This window comes from Scleropages formosus, chromosome 20 (genome assembly GCF_900964775.1).
Source record: "Scleropages formosus chromosome 20, fSclFor1.1, whole genome shotgun sequence".
NCBI classification, from domain to species: domain Eukaryota; kingdom Metazoa; phylum Chordata; class Actinopteri; order Osteoglossiformes; family Osteoglossidae; genus Scleropages; species Scleropages formosus.
The window spans coordinates 16019680-16043821 of NC_041825.1; the positions used below are offsets into that span (position 1 = coordinate 16019680).

General features: G+C 41.2%; 1 protein-coding gene across 1 annotated transcript; it reads left to right on the forward strand.

The window, feature by feature from the left end:
- The first annotated feature begins 417 nt into the window (after window positions 1-417).
- Window positions 418-24142, forward strand: dus1l (dihydrouridine synthase 1-like (S. cerevisiae)). Its single transcript, XM_018761984.1, has 14 exons — window positions 418-492; window positions 1827-2072; window positions 2289-2397; window positions 2726-2776; window positions 2878-2990; window positions 3154-3236; window positions 3402-3505; window positions 4839-4983; window positions 5807-5903; window positions 6040-6128; window positions 6616-6785; window positions 7136-7173; window positions 20018-20093; window positions 20798-24142. Exons 2-14 carry the CDS (start codon window positions 1836-1838, stop codon window positions 20908-20910), a joined length of 1425 nt encoding a protein of 474 aa, XP_018617500.1. The 5' UTR covers window positions 418-492; window positions 1827-1835; the 3' UTR covers window positions 20911-24142.

The following is a 24142-nucleotide window of genomic DNA, read 5'->3' on the forward strand; positions in this document are numbered from 1 at the left end:
GTGAAGATGTTTTCATCAACCATACATGTATTTTATAACCCAAAGTAATTATTTTTTTGTAATACTTTTTAGGATTAATAGCATTATTTTAACCTTACATCTGTTATTGAACACATAATTATAAAATCTCATGTCCTTGCCTGGCAGCATGATGATCATGAAGTCACCACATCCCCGAATAAATGGAAAATTGTTTCCTCTGTCGGCTGTAACTTTAATCCAGTCGTTGATAAAACTTTAAACAATCCATCGTTCTGTTGGTGACGAATAGCCCTGTAATCTTTCAGAAAGTTCTTTAAAATTAAAAAATGTTTAGATTCTCCTTCCGTTTTAAGGTTTGCGCATAGGACAGATTAGTGGGTGACACAACGGACACAGTTTACACTCGGAAGGAAATAAAGGTGACACCGATTTGGACCTCGTTGACGCAAGAGTGGCTCGCACGCGCCACGGACGCCCGGCCGGGATCTCGAGCCGAACGTGTATGATCCGGTGAGTACTGACTCGCAACGGCGCGAGAGCGCGTGGACCGTGTGAGGGTCAGGCGGTGTCTTTACACAAGTTTAAGTTAGAGAAATTCCTCACCAGTTTAACCCACTGACTGACATGATGATGATTGTCAAAAAAATTTAGGCGCCCTTTCATAAATACAGGTCACCGTGACGTGTACGTGTTGTTTCACGTGCGTTGTTGCAAGTGTCGTTGTTAAAAACGTGCCTTATGAAGTGGTATGAATAAGAAATGTTGGCTGGTCGTGTGAAACGTGCCGCTTGTTGCGTGCCGTGTGTTACTGTGTAGGTCAGTGGTGCTGTGTGTGTGGTGAAGCTCTGCTAGCTTCTGCTAGCGCGGGTAGCACCGTCGACGACGTGCACACGCAACCGAAAGGAAACAGTGACACAAAATAAACGGCCCTCTTCCACACCAGCAGTCCTTCGTGGTCTAAAGAAGAGTATTAAATAGTGTCTTCACCACTCACCACTGCCAGCGCGTGTAGGAACGTACCCACGTAAACAAATAGGATATTGTGATGTCACCGTACTGTAATTGTTGTAAATATATTAAGTATGTAGACTGCAAATAGTTGGTATTGGTGTTAATTCTTGTACGTAGTCCTGTGTTCCGTTCTGATTGGTTGTCACGTTACTGATGCTCTGTTTATCACTGGGGATTCTGGGGGATCATCACATGACCCCCTAACCGTTGTGGGGATTCAGTAGTGGGCGCGGAGAGATATGGGAGAACTGTGGTGTCATGTACTCTCTGTTGCGCCTTTGTTGACGTTGTCATTGAAAGACATGTATGTGCTTAATGAAGAGCACTTGTCCAGAATCCTGTCTGTCTCCAGTACTACAGTATTACTGCACATGGCCTTCAGTCAGCACAGCTTTTTGTCAGTAGTAAGGTATTGTGTACCGATGTGGTACTCAAGTGCTTTGTAGTTACAAAGTTTGCCTTAATGCAAGTTTTGCTTTAACTTTTCCTAATACAGCTAGCTGATTGACATTTATTCGTTTGGCAGATGGGTAAAAGTGCATATCACCACAGGTATTTACAATTAGTTGATGCTTTTTGCCAAAGTCACTTACAGCGTTAAACTACTCTCAACTATTTACCCAGTTATACAGCTGGGTAGTTTCACTGGAGCAATTTAGGATAAGGACCTTGCTCAAGGGTACTACAGCTAGAGGTGAGATCTGAACCTGCTGCCTTTTGTTTCCAAAGACACTAGGTCTAACCACTGTACTACCAGCAGACAAAGGTGTGAACAGAAAGAGGATTATCTAAACTTGCTCAAGTAGCAGCATGTTGCTCCTCGTTTCTTGCAGCTCTTCACCATGCCTAAGCTGCAGAGCTTCGAGTTCTGGCAGAGCACCCTGAAGGAGGCTCGCTATGTGGTGGCACCCATGGTGGATCAGAGCGAATTGGCTTGGAGGCTCCTGAGCCGCAGGCACGGCGCGCAGCTCTGCTACACGCCCATGCTGCATGCCCAGGTCTTTGTGCGGGACTCCAACTACAGGCGTGAGAACCTGTATAGTGAAGCGTGCCCTGAGGACCGGCCACTGATTGCACAGGTGAGCTCGCTTGGCTGTCCTGAGCATGTTCGGACCACAGGCATCTCATACGTACAAAGCGTGCAGAGCACAGGCCTTCATATCACTGCAACAGAAGGCTTTGTCCATAACATCTTAGGTCACAGGTATTGCAAAGCATCACTGCTACACTCACTCTAATGCCTTTAGTAATTGAGGCTGTCCGCAGAGTTCGTAACAAGGTTTTTTACCCAACAGTTTTGCGCAAATGACCCGGAGGTGTTTGTCGAGGCTGCGCTGCTAGCTCAGGACTACTGCGACGCCATCGACCTCAACCTGGGCTGTCCTCAGATGATCGCGAAGAGAGGTGAACATGCTGCACACACTCTTCTGACATGACCAAGTTTTTTTAAAACATCTGCTTAATTTAAAAGGCCATGTCATTGTTACTGGCTGTTCTGCGCAAATCCACATGCGGTTTGACTTGTTTAAATTGTGTATTGATGCAGGTCAGGTTAAGCACAAATATGTTCAATGTGAAATTATGGCCCCTTTTAACCTGAAGGTTGCAACTGAAGTTCCACAAGTCCATGTGCTTCGACCAAAACGTTACCTGTTGCTGTAGAGATGGTCTCATTGACCTACCAGGAGAAGGGCATTTTTGGCAGGGTTTAATTTTGTCTGATCTCCTAAAGGACATTATGGTGCCTTTCTGCAAGAGGAGTGGACTCTTCTTGAGAAGATGAGTAAGTCTCTTGCCATCCTGTTGTTGCATCAGTGTTTGACTTATTTGGTGCCACTACTTGCCTCTTAATGTTTTTAATTTTCCTTTTCCTTCTGTCCACAGTCACATTAGCCAATGAAAAACTTTCAGTGCCCATCACATGTAAAATCAGAGTCTTCTCAGATATTGAAAAAACAGTGCAGTATGCCAAGATGCTGGAGAAGGCAGGGTGCCAGGTAAAGGCCGACATTAAGGTGCAATGTATTTAAATTTAATTTAGTTCCCTTTTATATAGAACCCTTGTCAACATGGCTGGTCCAGAGTACTCAGTTACAGTCAGCAATTGCTCTTTTGCCTGTAATGACCATCCTAACTAAAATTGAACTCGTTTTGCTGCAGCTGCTGACTGTCCATGGTCGGACAAAGGAGCAAAAGGGAGCGCTCACGGGTGTTGCAAGCTGGGAGCACATTAAAGCTGTACGGTAAGTTTGGCAGCTTATGAGGACTCAATCTTATAAGACTACTTTGAATGCATAAGTGAGTGTCAGTTTTGCAGTCTTTTAAAAATGTCTGTTTTAATCCTGGTTTGGAAAAGCGTGGCACTTGTGCCAGTGGTAGCTTGTTAACTTGTGATCTGACTGTGGCAGGAGGGCTGTCAGCATCCCTGTGTTTGCCAATGGCAACATCCAGCATCTGAGTGATGTGCACCACTGCATGGAAGAGACCGGTGTCCAGGGAGTCATGAGTGCAGGTATGGGCTGCCGTGCTGAGAGGAGGTATGGGTGGTAAATGGGTCAGTGCACAGGAGAGGGGCTGTTTGCAGGAAGTTCTGGGATCACGTTAGTAGTGCACAACATAGCCATCAGATGTACGAACTGGGACAGCTGGTAGCGTAGTGGTTAGAGCTGCGGTCTCTGGACTTCAGGGTCGCAGGTTCGATCTCCAGCTGTAGTATCCTTGAGCAAGGTACTTACCTTAAATTGCTCCAGTAAAATTACCCAGCTCTATAAATGGGTAAATAATTGTAAGCTTGTAATAACTGTAACATTAATATTGTAAGTTACTTTGGAGAAAAGCATCAGCTAAATGAATAAATGTAGATGTATGAACTATGATTGTAGCTTTTACTCCAAGTTGCCTGTGTACAGAGGTGGAGACAAAGACAGCTCAGCTATTGGAGTTGGTGCTTGCAATGAGTTTTATATAATACGCAACTTCTGTGAATCCCTTGAGCAAGCTGACAGTGAAGAGTTAGTTAATGTATTGCTTGCTCAGGGTGCCCTTGTTTTCAAGATGAACTTCCCATTTTTGAGTGTAGGGGATGCTCTTGTGCAGTATACGGCTTTTCCTTTGAAGTGCATGAAAAATGAATGCTGGATTACTGCTCGAATCCAGGAGACTTGCAATATAATGTGGCATTATATTTCTGTTTAAATATTCTTCTTTATTTGGGAAACCATGATTTGTTTATGATGGATTACATCAGAATAAATACATTGGAAAACATTGAGTAGAGAGGTAGGAATTGCCTGGGAAAACCTTTAAATACAAGAGAACACAAATACTCCAATCAAACCCTGTATGTACTAGGTTTTGTGGTAAAAGAAGAAAGAAAGGTCTTGAATTGTCAAGACTCCTGGCTGATTACTGTGTAGTATTTTTGTTGGTGTGGTCTCTCCCCCCCAAATTTGCCCCATATGGTGGGTGTAACACGTGATGGCGATAACAATGGATGGGGGGAGTTGGAGGGTAAAAAACACCTAAGGCTAAATGAACATGGGTTTAGAGAAGGATACTGAGGGTCACAGTAGAGCTAAAATGAAACAGTTCCAAGGTTTCCTGTGGCAGTGTGGGTCTACAGGTGGAAGGCAGCAGTTCTCATGTTGAGGGGAGGCCCATTCCACTGTTCTGGGGCTTGCAGTGAGATTGAATGATCCTTTTTAGGTCATGTGGAAAGAGCAGCGATGAGAAGTAGATTGCTATTTTAGTTAAGTACATTTAAACTAAACATTTTTGTAGCATGCCCTGCCACAGGAGTATTTGCTCTGCATGCGAATGCTCAGCTGATTCGTGTTCCTTCACAGAGGGTAATCTGCACAATCCAGCACTGTTTGAAGGCCGCAGCCCACCTGTTTGGGAGATGGCGGAGGAGTACTTGGATGTGGTCCAGCAGTATCCCTGCTCATTGTCCTATGTCCGAGCTCACCTCTTCAAACTGTGGCACCACACGTAGGTTTCCAGCACAACCTCTGTTTAAATGTCTCTGAACAAGCACCTTCTCAGTACCTAATGTTATGATTGCAGCAAATTCTTTAGCATCCTGCTTGCTCTTAGTTTGGTGTTAAAACGAGGTGCAAGAACTCATTTGGGATGAGAAGTCTGTCTGTAACTTGATTTGTTTGTAAATCCAAAGTACTTAAGTCACCAACAACAAAAGCTTAATAATACAGAGACCCATCAGTTTTTTTGCGGTTTGCAAAATATGTATGTTTAGAAAATGATGTTAAAATAAATGTGAAAACATGAACATTTTTAAAAATTTGTAACTTTGCAATCTTTGTAACAAGAAGGCCCCAGTATATAATGCTTGTGGACTACAGCGAAAGCAGAGCTCCAATCTGATTTCCACTGCCTGTGGACCGGGTGTCTGCCGTTTTCATTCCAACATATTTCCCAGTGTTAAATATTTTACACAAATGCAGAAACATGCAGAAGCAAATGTACATGTATCAGCTACAAAAGTTTCTTTCCTGAAATTGTTTCCTTTCTAAAGACAATATTACTTTTATTTTTTTTTGAGAAGTGTTTTGAAAATGAATCACTGCAGATTACCAAGTAAATTGTAAATTACTGTTTGATTATCTGTTCTTTGTATATTGAGCAGTCAAATTAACTTTACTAAATAAAAGTGCAATGATTACAATAAAAATAATTAAAAAAATGGTGTAGCCCAACAAAGCAAACTACATACAGTAAAAGTCCTGTTTTCATTCCCATGTGTTGTGCATGGAGGGCACTGATGATGATGGTCTCTGTCCATATTGATCCACAGCCTACAGATTTACAAGGACCTCAGAGAGGAGCTGGCAAAGGTCCGTACCCTGCAGGGAATGGCTGAGCTCAACAGGCAGCTGAAGCAGCGCTGTCAGGTGCCTTTAACTCTATACCTCTGGAGACTCAGACTTTTTTTTTTTTTTTTTTGGTCCTCCCCCTCCCTTGCCACTGGTGTGTGTGGGTCATATCCTTTTCTGGTCTCTCCATACTTGTGTTTCTTGCCCATTCAAGGAGGAGATGGCTCAGCAGGAGGCTAGTGAAAAGGACTATGGTGGTCTGCCCTTCCCTCACTGGATCTGCCAGCCATACATCAGACCAATGTGAGCAACAATTTTCTTTCCCTTGGGTATAATAGGGCAAATGACCACATGCAAACATTTGTAAGATTGCACTGTACTTGGCAGCAGGTTGTGTAGTGGGTAGAACCATTGCTTTCTGCTCGAAGGGTTCACATCCCATTCCCACTGTAGCTCCCCTGAGCAATGTAGTTACCTTGAATTGTTTCAGTAGATATTACCCAGTCATATAAATGGGTAAATCAAGTAGCTCAACACTGTTAATTGCCTTGGACAAGAGCATCCGCAAAATGAATAAACAGCAATACATGCTCAGCACCGTGGCGAAGGACAGTTTGCATTGAAGGCTTTCAGAGTTTTGTTACTGCAGGTGCTTACCTCAGAACTGGTCTTCTTCGTTACGCTTTCTGCTTTTAGTCTGTGGGTGGTAGTACTAGTCACCTGTGCAACATGCAGATTTTTGTGTCATTAGGTCTCCTGTGTTCAGTTGTCTCTCTGCTGACCTCTACAGACCCAAGGAGCCTGGCACTGAGAATAGGCAGCCCAGCATGGCTCAGGTGAAGGTCGTATGTGTGAAGAGGGCATTGGAGGACAGTGATGGCGCTTCTGAATTCCTCTCCAAGAACAAACAGAAGAAGAAGGCTCGTAACCCCTACAAGAACTTCAGCATGGATCAGAAACGTAAGGCGAGCTTCAGAGCCGGAGCAGTGATTTGGTTCTTTCTGTGCAACAGTACAGCATTGTTATTGTGTTTCACGGGGGGTAAATATATCACTTAGTGTTCACAGAAATGCAATAATCTGTGAATTTCCCCAATAATAACAATTTTCAGTGAATGTTTCTGAAACCGTATCGTATTGTTTTTATTTCTCTGTGTACAGCTCAGAAAGCTTATATAGTTAGAAACATAACCATTTTAATTCTGTTTGAATCTTTCTGGTATATTTAATCATGCAGAAGCAAAGATCTTGGCTGTAGTCATGACTCAGATGTGAAGACTTTTACTGATAACTTTTATCATATTTCTACAGCGAAATACATCAAATGTGAGCAGTGTGGAAACCCAAAGGTAAGTCTTTTTGGTATAGATGCATGGCACTCGCATTTAAAAAGTATCAAAACCCACCATTCTTAAAAACTGTAATACGAGGAGCTGGTATGTATATTTTAATTAAAGATTTTTTTAAGGTGCAAATATGTTTTTTTTCCAGTTTTATTTCTAATTACATTTTCTGCATGTGTTTCAGTACTGCTATTAATTGGCAGTAAAACACACCAAAGTGGAACAGGAATGCCTTCACTTTTACTTGCTTTACATTTATTTATCTAGCTGATACATATCTCGCAATGTACAGTATTAAGACATCTTCCTACAATTGTGTACCCACCTATAGAGAAGCAGTTCAGGGTAAATGCCATGTCTGAGGCTACTACAGCAGGAGGTAGGGTTCAAATATGCAACCTCTGAGTCCAAAGGCAGCAGCTCTAACCACTACACTACCAGCTGCCTCTAATTTATTTTTTAATCCCCACAGTATTTCCAGCTCATGTCTGGTGTTCATGAGTTCCTGTGATCAGGAGCAAGATGAATGGTGCACATGTTTGTGGGGTGAATTGGTCAACAGTCTGCAAAATGTTTACACAATCTAGCCTTCAAGTAACTTGGGCGGGGTGCAGTGGGCTTGACCGTGTCCTGCTCTCCAGTGGGTCTGGGGTTCGAGTCCCGCTTGGGGTGCCTTGCGACGGACTGGCGTCCCGTCCTGGGTGTGTGCCCTCCCCCTCCGGCCTTACGCCCTGTGTTGCTGGGTTAGGCTCTGGCTCCCCGCGACCCTGCATGAGACAAGTTGTTTCATAAAATTGTGTGTGTGTATAACTCAAGGGACATGTTACATTTAGTCAATGCTTTTCTCCGGAGTGACTTACAGTGTTAAGGTACTTACAGTTATTTACGCATTTAAATGGTTTATTCAGCCATAGGTGGGGATCAAACTTGCAGCCTTTGGGTTCAAAGACAGTAGCTCAAACCACTACATTACCACCTGTCCCTGGTAACCAGGACATCATTATTAATCTTTTGTGTAGGCAATAAAAAAGGGTAAAAGTGGCTAAAAGCTGACAAACACTGCATATGCTTATAGAATGAGTTTGTTGTGGAAATGAAGGATTTTTTTGTTTTTAAGAAGTTTTCAATTTTTTAATCCTGGTTAGAAAACAATATTGAGATTTCTTACACAATTTTTTAATTAAAGGTTTATGAGTTTTATAGAACCTAACATGAAGATAAATTTGATGGACTCCTGTATTACCTGGCTTTTACTGACACCACAGCTGTGTTTAAAAACAAAAAACAACATAAATTAGGAACAGACTTCCAGTCTGTTATTTTCAGAAGTTGAGGATCCAGTGTTGATAAATTAGTAGTGTCCTTTGGAACTTGGACCACTGGTTACTTATGCAGTATATCTGCAACAATGCAAAAACCTGAAAGCATACAGTGAAATGCAAGTAAAACTTTGACGCAGCCCTGTACATTCCTTCACTCCATGTCATGGTTAGATACTGGGGTGCGTCATTAGCCGATTATAACCAGGAGCCCCTGGCAGTAAAACAAATTGTAGCTCTGTTGGGGGAGTGATAACTGACACAGAGTTGTGTTGGATACTTGTTCCAAGCGGCTGCATAAATCTCAGGTTTTTGTGAGTTGCTGGCTGCCAAGGATATAAGGATTTAGTTCCACCTCTAGTCGATGCCTGGATCTCCTGCACAGTGCCAGCAAAATGGCAGCGGGAGGAGAGGGTGGAGTGAATGGGTGTGGAGTCTGAGACGCTCCCATCAGCTGCCCTCCGCACGCTGGCAGACATGCAGGCGCTGCGGACGGCTGAGCCGGCTGCACAGGACTGGATGAAAATCAAGAAAAACACTGATATTTCAGACTCTCTACCAGTCTTTTACCAGTAAATTTGCTTTATTTATTTATTTATTTATTTATTTTTTTTTATTATTTTTTTAATTTTTTTTTGGAAAAAAAAAAAGCACCAGAATTAACCCAAAACAAAATGCATTGCCTTTCCTCCCCAACTTGCACTGCGGATTATGTATTTAACATATCAAAATCATTCAAAATATACCAGGTTGTTTTTCTTATGTGTTGAAATGATCATACAGTCCGTATGTGTGCTTTGTTTTTGAATTCAGTTGGGCTCTTGAAAAACATTGAAGTTTTTGTTTCCAAATATCAAGTGGTTTCTTAATTTGAAGCTTTTTGGTAAGTGATGACTAACATTACAGCATCCCAGCCCCGTTACAGTTTACGTTCACTTTAATGTGGTGTTGGTGTTACGAATTCATCTGTATGTCTTCCCCTAAAGGAACATGTTGACTAGAATACTTTTGTTCTAGCAAACATAGTTATGAGCCAGTTTCCGGGCCATTCTCATATTTTCTTGCTTTGTGTATCTTTAAGGTTTATATGTGCATTTGAATCACTGATGCACTTTCTATATCTAAGGTAGTGATTTAATCTCTACAAGATACATCGCCTTGTAGGCAGTTATGCTGTAATCCAAGTCCTTTCCTCATGCCCATGTGCTTCTGGATGTTAAATATTGCTTTTATGAAACCAAGGTCTCTGTGTGTCAGGTCATTATAGTTTCCTTATAGAATATGGAAAACCTTTACTGAAAAGTGCAGATGTTAAACTGTTGGCGCTCTTGGGAGAAAATGTTTGTAATCAGCCATAAAATTTAATTTTCACATTTTGACAGTGAAATTCCTCTTCACTTGCTTCATCTGTACTGTATTTTGATCTGTTTAGTAGCAGTAGCAGAAGAGGTGCTCACTTTTTTTTTTTCTTTCCATTTCTCTTTAGAAAATTCTCATCATCACTAATGAAATAACTGGATTTCTCCCTGAATATGGTGTGCTCATTTGGTGGTTAAACCAGGGCCTCTTAGTCTAAAGCAATCTCGAGGTAATCAACAATGGAACATAATTGGGAATCAAGTAGTTGTTGCTAAGGCAACACCTCTTGGTGGTGTAGAATTAGGTAGCAAACATAAATACTGACAACCTCTGAAAGTATACAGGGCTGTTCTGCTGTGCTGGCGTGGAGCGGCACAAAGCTGCTTTGTGCAGCACCCTAGCCACTCGGATTGCTTTGTGGGGATTGCGTGATTGTGGCAAAAATATTGAACAGCAATTTAAAAAGGTTAACGTAGAAACTTAATATGGAGGGGCAGGCATAATTGGTTTGAAGTGAAGGGGCGCTACTTTAATTATGGCTTTGTGCTTGGCACTTAACCACAGTTGCTCAGTTTATATAACTGATTTGGTTTGATTTTCAATGTAATGTAACGGTGCGTGCAAACGGCTCAGTATTCAGCTTACACTAACTGGCTATGTGTTGGTCCTAATTTGGTTTTTACTTTGCATTTCTGAATGCATTTCAGTGGCTTTGGTTATTAATCATCTAGGAGGCACATAGCATTGTGCTTAATGGTATGGACTTTAAACCGGAATGGAGTTTTTTTTTTTTTTTTTTTGGGGACACCTAAGGTTGACCCTGTTCTCACTTTAAGAGAGGTGTTTCATGTGAACTTCTCAGGCAGTATTGAGCTGTATACATAAACATGCTTTGGATAAAATTCCTGGCTGTGCAGCTAAATAATACTGAACTTATCAGCTCATATGTAAAAATTTACATATACAGTATTTAGCTGAAATACCACCAGTGTACCCATTAGTACAGATGGTTTTTTTTTTTTTCTGGAGCAATTCAGGATAAATACTTTGCTCAAGGATATCGCAACAAGAGGTGGGGTATGAACCTGTGATCTCCCAGTTCAGAGGTGGTGGCTGTAACCCCTATACCACCTGCAGCTTCATTTTAAATTTTCCTGAAATTTCAAGGTACGTCTGATGCAGTGGTACAGTGCACAAGTATTTCAAATAACAGTCGCTGTTAAATACAATAGGTATTAAATGAGTATGCAAAAGACACTGGGCAATTTGCATGAAAAAACAATATGCACAAAAGCATTTAATTGATCCTTTTGGCATCTCAGGAATGCAAGGGCAAACAATCTAGTAATGGGCTCTGGCTTTTAATTGAGTTGTGTTGTTCGCAGTGACGTGAAAGATTTGACTTTCTGTGACTGGTAAAGTTCTATGAATACATCAGCAGGCAGTGAACTGATCTTTGTTACAGGGATTCAATAAATGGGTGTTGAGCGCCTGGAATTCAGTGCCTTTTCTCATATTTCCTTTAACTTACATAGCCAATATGCTGGTAAAATAGAACCTCAATACAGTAACCATTACTGCCAGCTATCTGCTTCTAGGGGCCTTGCTGGAAGAGTAAACAGCTTGGTGGTGTGAGCTGTACTGCAGAGCTCAGTGGTAGTTACTCTATTGACTGCTCTCCAAAGTTAAGTTGGATCGACAAGGTGACAGAAGAGGTGTCATGCTATTACAAATAGTCTTCTACTGTTTCTTCACCCACAGTATATAGATGTCAGACCTGTTATTGCATTTACTGCTACATCGTACAGGAAAGACCATATGGTGGACATAAGGCCACTTGAGATGTTCTTCATCTTTATTTCTGGTCTTGATTTTGAAGGCATCGCTTACATTTTAACCTTTTAAACCTAATTTTCAGTATTTCATGCTTTTTTATTAAAAGTGTTTGCAATGAACTTATACCGTATGTCGTTAGTCATTTACATTTCCCTGATGCTTTTCTCCAAAGCAGCTTACAATTATTTACCCATTTATACAGCTGAGTAATTTTATTGGAGCAACTTGGGGTAAGTGCCTTGTTCGAGGGTACTACAGCTGGAGGTGGGAATCAAACCTGCAACATTTGAGTCCAAAGGCAGCTGCCATAACAACTATGCTTCCACCTTATCATAAAATACTCTCACTCCCCATGTTACAAATGCTCAAGTTACGGATTATTGATAGAAAACATTTAAAAAATGATTTTAAGATTTTCATCTGACACAGTGAGAACGCAACCTGCATTTTTGTAGCCAGCTGTCAAAATTTACCCGTTTAGTTATGTTTTTCTCTAACGCAATTTAGAATTTTAAGCTACCTACAATTATTTATCCACTTATACAGCTGGGTAATTTTCACTGGAACAATTTAGGCTCCAATCCCAAACACTTACCCTGTGACCTCTTGAGTCTAAAGGTGGCAGCTCTAGCCACTATACTACCTACTGCCACACCCAGACAGCTTCAGTATGTGTAACTGACTTAATTATCTTGGTTCTGTTTTTACATCTTGATTGTGTGTTGATTTGGTTTAACAGTTGATAATGAATAGAAGTTTGGAATTGACATTTATTCATTTAGCAGACGCTTTTCTCCAAAGCGATGTACACATCATCGAAAATACAATGTGTTCTTTACATTAGAAGAAAGAGACACTTAGATGAAGATGCATGATTCTTAAGTACAGTTAAAGTACAGGCTTTTTTCTGTTTTCTGTCATTTTAAATTAATTTTACAGTAGCTTTAAAAAAGCCCAAATAAAACATTTTAGTATTTATTGCATGTTACAGTTACAATATATCCAAGATATTTACATATCACATATTATATAGACATATTATGTAAATAAATGTAGGGATGTATGTATGTGTTAAGGTTCTATTGATTGTGATAAAATAGTAGAAGTGACTTTGGATTTCTGAACAAATCGTTACAGCAGGCTTCTAGTTGAAATTGAATCGCTAAGAGGAAGAGCTAATGCTTTTGGTGGCCAGCACTATCCATCTATCAGATCCAAACCCACTATCTAAATTCCACCAATCCAATCAAACTCCTAACTAATTCTCACTGGGTCAGTAGTTCTTTGCAGTTCAGCTTTACACCCACACAGTCAGTTCATCATGTTCAGGACTTCCGATTGGGGGGGGGGGGGGAAAGGGGTGTGTTAATGATGCGTTTTGCTTGTGTTTTTCTGGTAGAACAAAATTGGAAGTAATTTATAAATAAGTTTTGTATTAAACCAAGTGAAGGCCACAATAGTTAAATATTATTAGGGGAACCATGAGTGATTGTCATTTTTAAAGATTTGCCATACCTCTCCCATAAATAAGCATCAAATTATCAAGAATGCCATCATCATCTGAAACCACTTGTCCCGTATGGGGTCCTTGGGAGCCAGAGCCTAACCCAGCAACACGGGGCGTAGGGGGAGAGGACACACCTAGGATGGGACGCCAGTCTGTCGCAAAGTGCCCCAAGCGGGGCTCAAACTGCAGACTCATCAGACAGCAGGACCCGGTCCAACCTGCTGCACCACCATACCCCCTGGTGTGCGCCTGTGCGCGTGTGGTAGTGTGATCATAACTCTTATCTGTGCAGCTGTAGCCACAGAACTGGAAATGTGTTTAGTTTGTTTGTCCTCAGTGACTCTGTGTAAGATGCACAAAACAGATTTGCAGTGTTCATGGTGAGCCTAAAAAGATGTGTGCAAAATGTGCTCTTTGCATTTGTATGTTTACCTTGCAGCACTACATCTAGTAAATACATGTTCCAGCCTGGTTAAGTCAGTTAAGAAAATTAAAACATGTGCGTAGTTGAGATGAAAACCCAGCAACCAACCTCTAATCTATTAGAAAGAATGTAAGATAGCCATTTAGAGAAGTGCTCTGTCTTATGACAATACATTAGGTTTTTTTTTTTTTTTTTTTCCTGGCAGAAACTACACATATACCTAGCCCTCAAATAATTTGGTCCCACAGAATGAAAAACAGCCTCACTGGCTGATTCAGATATACTCTCGTTTTTCATACAACCTTATTAATTGAGTACAACAGTGTTTTTGCCAGTTGCACTGTCCTTCATGCGGTTTTCCCTCTTCGTGAACTCCCACAGCAGTGATTCTGGACCAAACAATTCCTTTTCCCCAGTAATCGGTTTAGAGCAATCATCTCAAAATGCAGTCAACGCAAAATCAGCAAGGCAAACAGAGAATAAATACTCAGTGGAGCTTTTAGGAAGATTAATGAATATATTAACTTGACTATGTATGAAAACTCAATTATGCTTTGTGTAAGGGTGCATGGCCAAACTATTTCCTGTCACATTGAAAGTCTCAACCACACACCACAATTGATTTATGTATGTGGAATCCACTGTCCAACACAGCACAGGGGAGGCCGCAGGACTGTCAAAACAAGCTGGTAAACAATGAACCCCCACATAATGTAAATGTAATATCACAACTGAAATAGTTTATTCAATACTATTATTAATTCATTTAGCTCATGCTTTTCTCCAAAGCCACTTACAGTATTAAGCAACTTAACAATGACTTACCAGTTACACAGGTGTGTAGTTTTTTTGTGGTGCAATCCAGGGTAAGTACCTTGATCACAGGTACTACAGTAGAGGTGGAACTCGCATCCAGGTTCCATGAGTTCTTACAGAAATAAAGTATGAATGTGTAATTGTTTATTCGGTTATTTAAGCCTATTTTGTGAAAGATATTGTCAGGGTGCCAGCATGGGGTACTGAAAGCATAATGGTTGTGTGTTTTGCACAGTAAAAGGCATAGTAGCAAGTAATGGAGTTTATTTCCTTGTAAGACAAGCAAATGGGCAAAATTATAAAAATAAATTCTCCATTCCTGGTGAGCATTGCCTCATTCCCTGCTGGATCTTGGACTAGGCTCTATCTCAGTGACTGTGCATTTGACAGGCTTTTATTAATAATGAAGTAATGAAAGAAGTGCTGTATACTGATTTAAGTTCAGAGTGAGCAACTGGGCAACGACAGACCTCAGAAGAGTATGGGAATCAGCAGTCATTGAGTCGAGATTGATATTGTAACGCCCCACATTGATCGCACTGTCGGCAGAAGGTGCAGTGCTAAAGAGCTTGGCTAAGAATCTCCAGGAGCACGCACTTATTACACCTCACCCTGTCTTAACGACAAAATGCATCGAATGCATAGGCACTGTTTGAAGTTCTAGAACGTGCAGAACTATACAGGAGTCGGTCAGGACAACACAGCTCAACTCCCTCTGATGGTGTCTGCATAAACACAATGAACAATTAAGTGAATCTTTGCATTACAATACAGCATATATCATAACACTTTGTATGAAGATGGTTGCACTTTAGGAGTAGTATAGGATGGCTGGTAGCATAGTGGTTAGAGTTATTGCCTTTAGTTCCAAAGGTTACAGGTTCAATTCCTACCTTTTGCTATAGTTCCTTTGTGCAAGGTGCTTACCCTAAAAATTGTTCTGGTGAAGTTACCCAGCTAGGTAAATAATTATAACCTTAACACTACAAGTTGCTTTGGTGAGAAGTATCAGGTAAATAAATAAATGTAAGCAATGGTTCACAATCAGTGCACACATTTGTAGTTCTGGGTGTTAGGGTATGGAAGTAGGTAGTATAGTGGTAAGAGCTGCTGCCTTTGCTATCAGCAGTTATAAGTCTGAATCCTCCTTCTTGCTGTAGTCCAACAGTGAAAGGTACTTACCCTGACTTGGTTAAAAGCTACTCAGCTGTGAAAGTAATTTTACACAGATTTTAATCATTTGTGTGTTATTAGTTCTAGATTATATAGCAATTAATTTCAGTATTTAGTTGTGCCAAATCCCAACCCAATCATCATGGAGGCTTGACAAATAGCTTCTGGCCCACAACTCACGTGTTTGACACCCCTAGTCTACAGTGTCTTTAGCCTGTGGCAAGGATAGAAAAGCTTGGTAATTTCAGGTACAATGGGACCTCGTGTTATGAACATTCAAGTTAAGGATTTTCATAGTGTTCATCAGTTTTGGAGTGAATGTGACCTGCATTTTCACACCAAGCTGTTGTTTGGCAGCAAAACAGAGCACAGCAATTTTACATTAAACAAGCAGTTGAGAAAAATAGGTCTTCAAGATACATTTTTTTAAAATTCATTTACCTAACACTTTCCTCCCAAAGCAATTTACAATGTTAAGCTACTTAGAAGTATTTACCTACTTGTACAGCTGTATAATTTTACTGTAGTAATTCAAGGTAACTACTTTACTCAAGGGTACTACCCTAGGGGATTTGAACCTGCAACTTCTGACTCTAGAGGCAGCAGGTTTAACCACTATGCTACCTGGCAGGCTTTCTATAAAGTTTTTGCAGAACTTAACCCATAAAGAAACTGAAAGATCCCTGTATAAGCTTCTATTGATTATAACATTTTGATTTACAAAGAAATCAGCCTGCAGACTGCCTTCTTGTCCAAGTTGTGTTTATAAGTTGACGACCCAGTGTAGATATATATGTAGATAAATATAAATGTATATGCTGCTCTGCGTGTAGGAGTCGTGGTTCACAGGAGAACCTTAGAAAAGTGGAATATGGCAGGAGTTTAGGGACCCAGGACAACCCTGAAAGCAGTGAGGTCCAAAGCCTTCTGATGTTTTGTCATGTGGTGATGAGATGTACAGTAAATGCATATATGCGTTTGGAGCGACATAAGATGTGTTCTGAAAGTCAGCTAGTAGAGAGGTAAGTAGTGAAGGATAAAGGTGTCCCGGACCTTCAGTTTATAAAGAAGTAAGTACGAAAGTGCACCAAAGCAGTGTTTATGTGAATCTCAGAAGTGCATAACGCAACTGGTGTGTTCCGTCAGCTGATAAACCCTGGAAACTCTTCATACCCCAGATGTCTGACTGTAATTATTAAAATCTCTCAACTCTGTTCATTCTCACCTATCAGGGGGATACTTCAGTGATCCATTGTAAAATCCTAATGTCACAGAAGTGATTCTGCCCAAAGCTGGGAGCATTTGAGAATGTGGTTTCCTCAGAATAAATTGCAATGTGTCAAGTGTGTTAGAATGTGAAAATGAAACACCCATTACTGTGAAACGTGGGCAACCATCTCTTAACCCTCCGATACGATGAGTGCTCATGAATTCCTCCATGGAATTCCACACCAGAGCAATGTAACCTTTGAGTCATCGTCAAAGTTTTGTCTCACAAATGTTGTCATCTGAAAAAGTCATTCTTTAAATTCTAAAAGGAATTCATCTCAATTTTGGCACAGTTCCTTCAGTCTTGCCAAAGCAATCTGTGATCATTCAAACCACCTTTACTTTGGGTAAGGAAGTGTTTTCATTTGCCCTGAATGGTCTTCGGTGTTGTTTTGCGTCTTTCACTTCTACAAAACGTACAAATTATAAAGCAAGCGTGACTGAAGATGCTGTCCGATTCCTTCTGACAGTAAAAATGTAAAGGAGATGTGGTGTTTAGGTAAAGAAGAGGCAGGAGCGGCGTGCGTACGTGTCACAGTGACCCTTCGAAGCTCGCAGAAGTTAACTGAAGGAAAGAATCCTTTTTCGAGAACAGAATCTGCTGTTCTCTCCGAACAACTACGAGAGATCCTGATGAATATGATTGTCGTACTGACCGCTTTTTTTGAAGTAACAAGATTGCTGTGGAAATGTGAGTCACATTGTTGCTATAAAGTACTCCTGCAGATCTAGGTTTTAATATTAACGAAGTCATTCTGACAGATGAAGCTAAGAGTTTGGCTGCTATAAATCTTCTACCTGCAGCTACATACTTATTCCGGTGTATTGTCTGACTCGTATAAATATTAACCTCAGTTACCTCTCAGTTCAGAGTGTTTAGTTTTATACAACGTGTTTTCTCACCGTCTCTACTTAAGGACTCAAGGTCTGCCATCAGCGGGCTTAATATCCACTCAAATGGTGCACTGAAGGACACGCCGTTTTTGCTGGTATTTCAGCCAGTGACTTTCCGAATGGCAGCACAAGGGGTAGAACGAGCGTCGGGGGGCTGTGTGACTGGACACGGGTTCAAGTGTGGCTCAGTCTGTGTGTGGTGTGCATGTTCTCTCCGTGTTCTCTGGGTTTTCTCCAGGTGCTTTGGTTGCCTTCCACAGTCCGAAGACATGTTTCACATAAATCGGTGACTCTGCATTGCCCTTAGTGTTTGTATGAGTGAGTGAATGAGTGTGTGTAGCGTCTTTTCAGGCCGTCTCCTGCCCTTATTCTGGAATGTCTGGACTACCATGACCCTGCCTTATTAAGATAAGCAGTTATATATATTTTTATCTTAATATTTGCACAATATGTAAATATTAAATATGCTATGATTTATTCCTTTGTATAACAAGCTGGAGGAACAATCCCATTTAGTATGTTCAGCTGTTTTTGTTTTTCAGTTTTTCCAACATGTACCTCAGTAATCCTCTTTTAATCTCCTAATTTTGATATTGATGCTTAATACACACAGCTATCCTACACGTTGACCATCTCTGTAGCCATTCAAAAAACGAAGGAAATATGATCATCTTTGACAGAAGTGCTTCCAAGCTACAAGCTGAACAGATTTCATTGAAGAATATCATTTCAATGGTGTTATACCCCTCCAAGGGAAAAGTCCAGTGTAAATCTTATATCTACAGTGTTTGTTTTTAATTAGGAAATGGTTTTTGAACAGGGACATTTCTAGCCAGGCAGACAACCTAATGGGAAAAAACAAGGCTAAAAGAGAGGAAATAACGTTTTGTGGAAATGTGTTTACATTTCTTGTGAGATGCCCGCTGTGATGAGGACATGGAGTCCATTAACTGTAAGAGGGTCTATGTGGGCACTTGTGTGAGAGTAGTCATCTTCCTTCATTCCTGCCAGACCACTGCAGATAGGCAGTCCTTCGTTTACCCCTCTATGACCTGCTTACTCTCCTCCTTCTCTCCCATGATTGCTTCAGTGCTCACCTTTCTCTGAGCATCAAATCTCAGTTTTATTGTCAGACTTAAATCTGCAGAATCTTTAAAAAACTAAATAAAATGTAAATAAAATAGTAATGGTGTTACTAATGAATTGACATGAGGTGTAAAGTAACCCTGATCAGAAGTGGTTTTTGAAGATGGATGGATGGATAGATAGATGGATGGATGGGTGGATGGATGGGTGGATGGATGGATGGATGGATGGATGGATGTACAGTAATAGTTTTGCTGTCTTGTTCAGTCTCACTCTGCTCTGTAAGATCATATTCTTGAGTCAGTGTAGTGATTCAGAGAAGAGAGAAAGTGCTCAGACTGGTTTGAGTCACCAGTCAAGTAGGGCAGGGTTGCCATTGTGGGCGACAGCAATTTAAGATAAGAGAATCTCAGAGTGGAGTCATCTTTAAGAGTTCCCGAGGTACAGCTCTAGTCTGAGCAGCAGGCACATTTGGGGCGTGAGCGCTGGTGCCTGTGTCGCTTCATTAGCAGTTTCCGTTTGAAACGCAGTTGACCTGAAAGAGCCTCGTTTTGTTCCTATGGGCTGGAAGCACCGAGGATCCTCAGCGCTGAGACGTTGGGAAGGAAAAGTCCTGGCATGCAGGACTGTATGAGGCAATGTGCGTTCTTACTGAAAGCCATTTAAAACATTACTAAAAGAATGTATTTTTAGAAGTGCATTGTTTTTTGTACATTCTTATTCAAGGTCATTATGATGATCAGTCATTGTTATGGCACTTTATTTGAAAAAAAAAAAAAAAGATATTTGGTCATTTTTCTTTTTCGGGCTGTTTGGGTGTAGGAGTTTGCATATTCTTCATGTGTTGCGTGAGTTTTCTCTGGGTGCTCTGGTTTCCTCCTCAGCCCAAAGAACTGATTTGCTTTAACTGGTGACTCTTAAGTTGCCTGCCGTGTGTGGCTGCCCTGCGATGGACTGGCATCCAGTCCAGTGCTTCTGGGATAGGCTCCAGACTGTTAAAATCCTGCCTGAATTGGACAAGCAGTTAAGGAAAGTGTGGAGTGATTTTCCATTTTTCTGATATATGTCAGTGTCATAGCAAACAGAAGAATCATTTTAATTTCTTTTGTAAAATGTTTTACACAATGCAGTAGGACACTTTTGTGATTTACTGTTTTGTTGATGCAGGGGACTAAATGTGTCTTCAACTTGTGCCGAGGCTGCTGCAAGAAGGCGGCATTCAAGGCAACAGCTGATTGTCCAGGTGAGTCCTGCCTCCCTTTATACCTCACCTCCTCTGTCCAGGTAAACCCCTTCATGCTCTCTGCCCTCTGTATTGTGAGTTTTACTTTACAATATGGGACCACATCATGGGCAAACTGACCATCTTTTGTTTCCAAAACATTTATTCAACAAAAACAATGTTGCTGTCAATTCAATGCAAATTGAGATTGCAGTATGAGATTAGCTGTGATAGGGATGCCAAGGGCAATTTTGTATGACTAACTCTTTAACCATTTGACTCCTTAATGCACTCACTGTATTTTTATGTCGCTTTGGAGAAAACTGTCTGCTGAATGAATAAATGTAAATGTAAAATGTAAACCACGGGCCTCATTACGTGGATTGATTGATCTGACAGAAGCATTATTGAGCTGTATAATAACACTGGCAAAGCACCATCAGATGTCCCTTATGGGTGTGATGGACTCAGAGGGTGAAGGTCTATGTTTACAGTCTGTTCTGGATCCTCCATCCTGTGCTTGGCCATTACAGTGAATATCGATTGGTGAGATTATGAAGAGAGACCATCATTTGTCATCGTTCTCAGCTGAAAAATGTACCTCTGTTTAAAGCATCTCATGCATTCAGTTTATGCACACAACGGCCACTTGCTGCCAGGCTAACAAATTCAATGTGCGTGTGGAAGTCACGCCTTGACTGGCATTTTTTCCTCCTTACTTCAAGGTCACGGGCTGCTGTTTAAGACCAAGTCTGAGAAAGCTCAGAAACGGAGGACAGCTGACACCAACGGCCAGGCTAACGGGGATGTCAGTGGAAATGCCAGTGGGGGGGATTAGCATGGATGCTTAAGGGGGGGAAGGTTAGTAAGGAGGCTAGCCCCACCCCTATGGCTTTGACCGACCTGTGGCCTGAGGGGTCCTGATGGGGACATGGGACAGACATGACACCATATGCATCAAGCTGCTGAGACTTTTTTCCACATGCAGGCCCTGAGCTGCACATGGAGGGTTCCTTCAGATCTGAGGAACTTTCCCCCAAGGGTCTGCTGCCTGGGAGTAATGATGCAGCAGCCTGACTTTAAGAGGCAACAGGCATTACTGGATTCCATATGACTGCAGTCCCTTTTTAGTTTCTTCTCTTTCATGCTAAGATTTCATAGGAGTTTTAATTACCCAAAACAGGTACGGACCATGATCTTTGGATATAACTGCAACTTTCCCATGACAGTATGTTTTGTCTCTGTGAAAACTGTCTATAACATTCATTCAGCCAGAAGACAAGCAAGCTGTTATTGTCATCATGTTAAGAAAGGTACATTATGGTAAAAAAGTCTCTGAAGTTGTAAACTTCACCTTAATTTTACCTGGAATATCAGAGTGGCAGTTCTAGCTCCTTCTTGCAAAAGTGAGGAATTTGGCTGCGTGACTGTGAGATATTATGTTCCATGCATCATATGTAAGATCACTGTAAAACTGAGAGACTACATAAACTTGTTCTCATGGAGAATTTGCTTTCAAACTACATCATGAAGACAGTGTTGAAAGTCAGGCTGTGCCCTTCAGCTTTTTCCCATTGTTAATATGTGTCTTGTTACATATGCCAGTGTGACAAACACATATTAATTATCCTTCATTCCTCAAACATTAGTATAAAGCGATGGGAACGCCGGATCAAGGTTTTCTGCAACGTGAAAGTTAAGAGTTGATACTGACGACTAAATTTGAAGCACAAGGCGTGTTTGAAATATCTCAGGCTTCTTCCAAGAACAAACTGTCTGATCTGCCTGTCTAGGTTTGGCAGTTTAGAATAAGGACTTGCATTTGTAGTCACAAACCAATGTTCCTTTTCACACACTTAATGGGATAAATTTGAAATATTCGCAACAGACATCGAAGAACATCAGTTTCTGAACCATGATTATGTTCATTAGCAGTTTGCCTAACTTTTACAGAATTACAAATCAGGATTTTCTTTTGAGTTTCAGTTCTCAAGAATTGAACTGAACTTCCAAAGAAGTGCACCTTTGTTCTGTGTTGCTATGGTGACACGAACCATTTGCCGTGAAACTCGGTCTGATAAGTCAAAAAATGCTCACATTACATTTTGCCTTCAGTCAGATTTGTGGTGTACCGAACGCAGGTGTTGCACTATTTTATTCACTGGACCTTGAAATTTGCTGTGTCTCATCTGAATGTTGCAGCCATTTAAGGTTCTCACCTATTTATTCCAGTGGCCTCTCAGTATGACTTCTAGGCCCCACATGGTTTGGCATCGCCTTCTCACGTAGCCTGAACATTACTTCAGCTTTGGATCACATGTAGGTAAAGTCCCGTTGAAACCGTAAGGCGGACGGTTCTACGAAACAAGTGCTTTGCCGTACGTCTTGCACGTTTGGAAGACGCTGCAGCAATAATGCACACGTTAATTGAGACACAAATCTGCAAACCTTGAAAAAGAGGCAGTGCAATACAATGTGTCATTGAGTGTCATGAGCGCATTTCCAACGTTCATTGCCCAAACGTCAAGGCTCATATTTGGGACACACTACCAGTGATTTTGCTGGGTTATATGCTTTTCAGGGTCACGCCGTGCAGTACGCTGGTAGCGTTTCAGTATTGACATTGAGCTTTAGCTCTCCTGCTCTTGGAGCACTGTGACCTTTAGCCTGTTGCTCATCCAAGAGATGCTCCACTATACTGAATATTATACATATACTGGTCTCTGTGAGAAGCGCTGAGGGCCTGCAGTCATGATGATGCCATAAGAGGCCCTTATTCTGCTGCAATATCTGTTTCTTTGACTTGGAATAAAACTCCTGGAATAATCATGGTTTTGTCTCTGCTGCCTGCATCACGCGTGCATCAAGTGTAGTTTCCTGTAGTCAGAGATATTCTATTTATACATTGTAATTGAATCAAGGCAAAGGATTTTGTCTTTGATAGAGAAGCCTTCACAAGACATTGCCCCAGAAGGCTTTCACATTGATTGTTTCAGCTGAAAAAGGTACAGATGGCTTGTAGATCATACGAAACCTGACCCACTGATGTATTTTAACACTGCATCATTTTTGTGTCCGTAGTGTCCTGAATTACGTATAATGTAGATGAATACAATTACCCAAGGGTGTTTTTTTTTTCCCAATTAAGACAGAGGACACGTGAGCGCAGCGTGAACATGGGCAAAAACATCGCAACAGTGAGACCTGTCCGCTGTGCCTCCTTTCGGTCTGTCTCTTCAAACTCTCTGAAAAAAATTTAGAGCCAATGTGGTAGGATGTGAGTTGAGAATTAGCGGTCCAGGGAAGGAAATGAGTGTGCAAGATTTACCAGCGAAAATGTGTCCAAGATTGAAAAGGTTGAGGGAGACTGAGCTTAGATTAAATAGGGGGAGATAGCATGGGTAATTTTTTAACGTTCAGGTCTTTTGCCACCCTCTAGGTTTTTGCGAACATCACCTAAAATCCTAAAACTGAGGATCAAAATGCTGAACATGATCACGTGGCTACATAGTCCTTTCCTGTCATGTTTTCAATACATTTCGAAAATGAAGCCTCAGCTTTTAAAATAAGAGAGAAAAAAAAAAATTACACAGGTACATAGTGCATCCAGAAGCGATGTCGAAATTTGCAAAGGAATACAAGTGGTTTTCCGGTTTGTCCGAAACCTTGAATTCTCTGTTTTGAATTTAAAACAAATGTTGTAATGCTAAAGCTAATTTCAGGTATTCATTACCTTTAGTGGCACAGTTATATTTCGGAGATCTGCTGTCAAGGAAATGACTTTTTTCCTCTTTTGCAAAATGGCAGGAAGATGTGTCAGCACCCTGTTCTTCATAATAACTTCGGTTCACCTGGCACTGGGCTCAGGAAAGCAGGAATTAGTCCTTGGTAACTGCCGACTCTGCAGAACCAAGGTTGCACATTTGCAGGGTGTAGTCTGGTGCAGGCGATTAAGAATGAGCGTAGGCAAATATATGATGCCTCCAAGTCACTCTTGGAGAAGTGTAAACGATGTACCTCTCTGAGTCAGTCCTAGAGACGTGTGTAGCGTACACCCCTCAGTGAAGGAG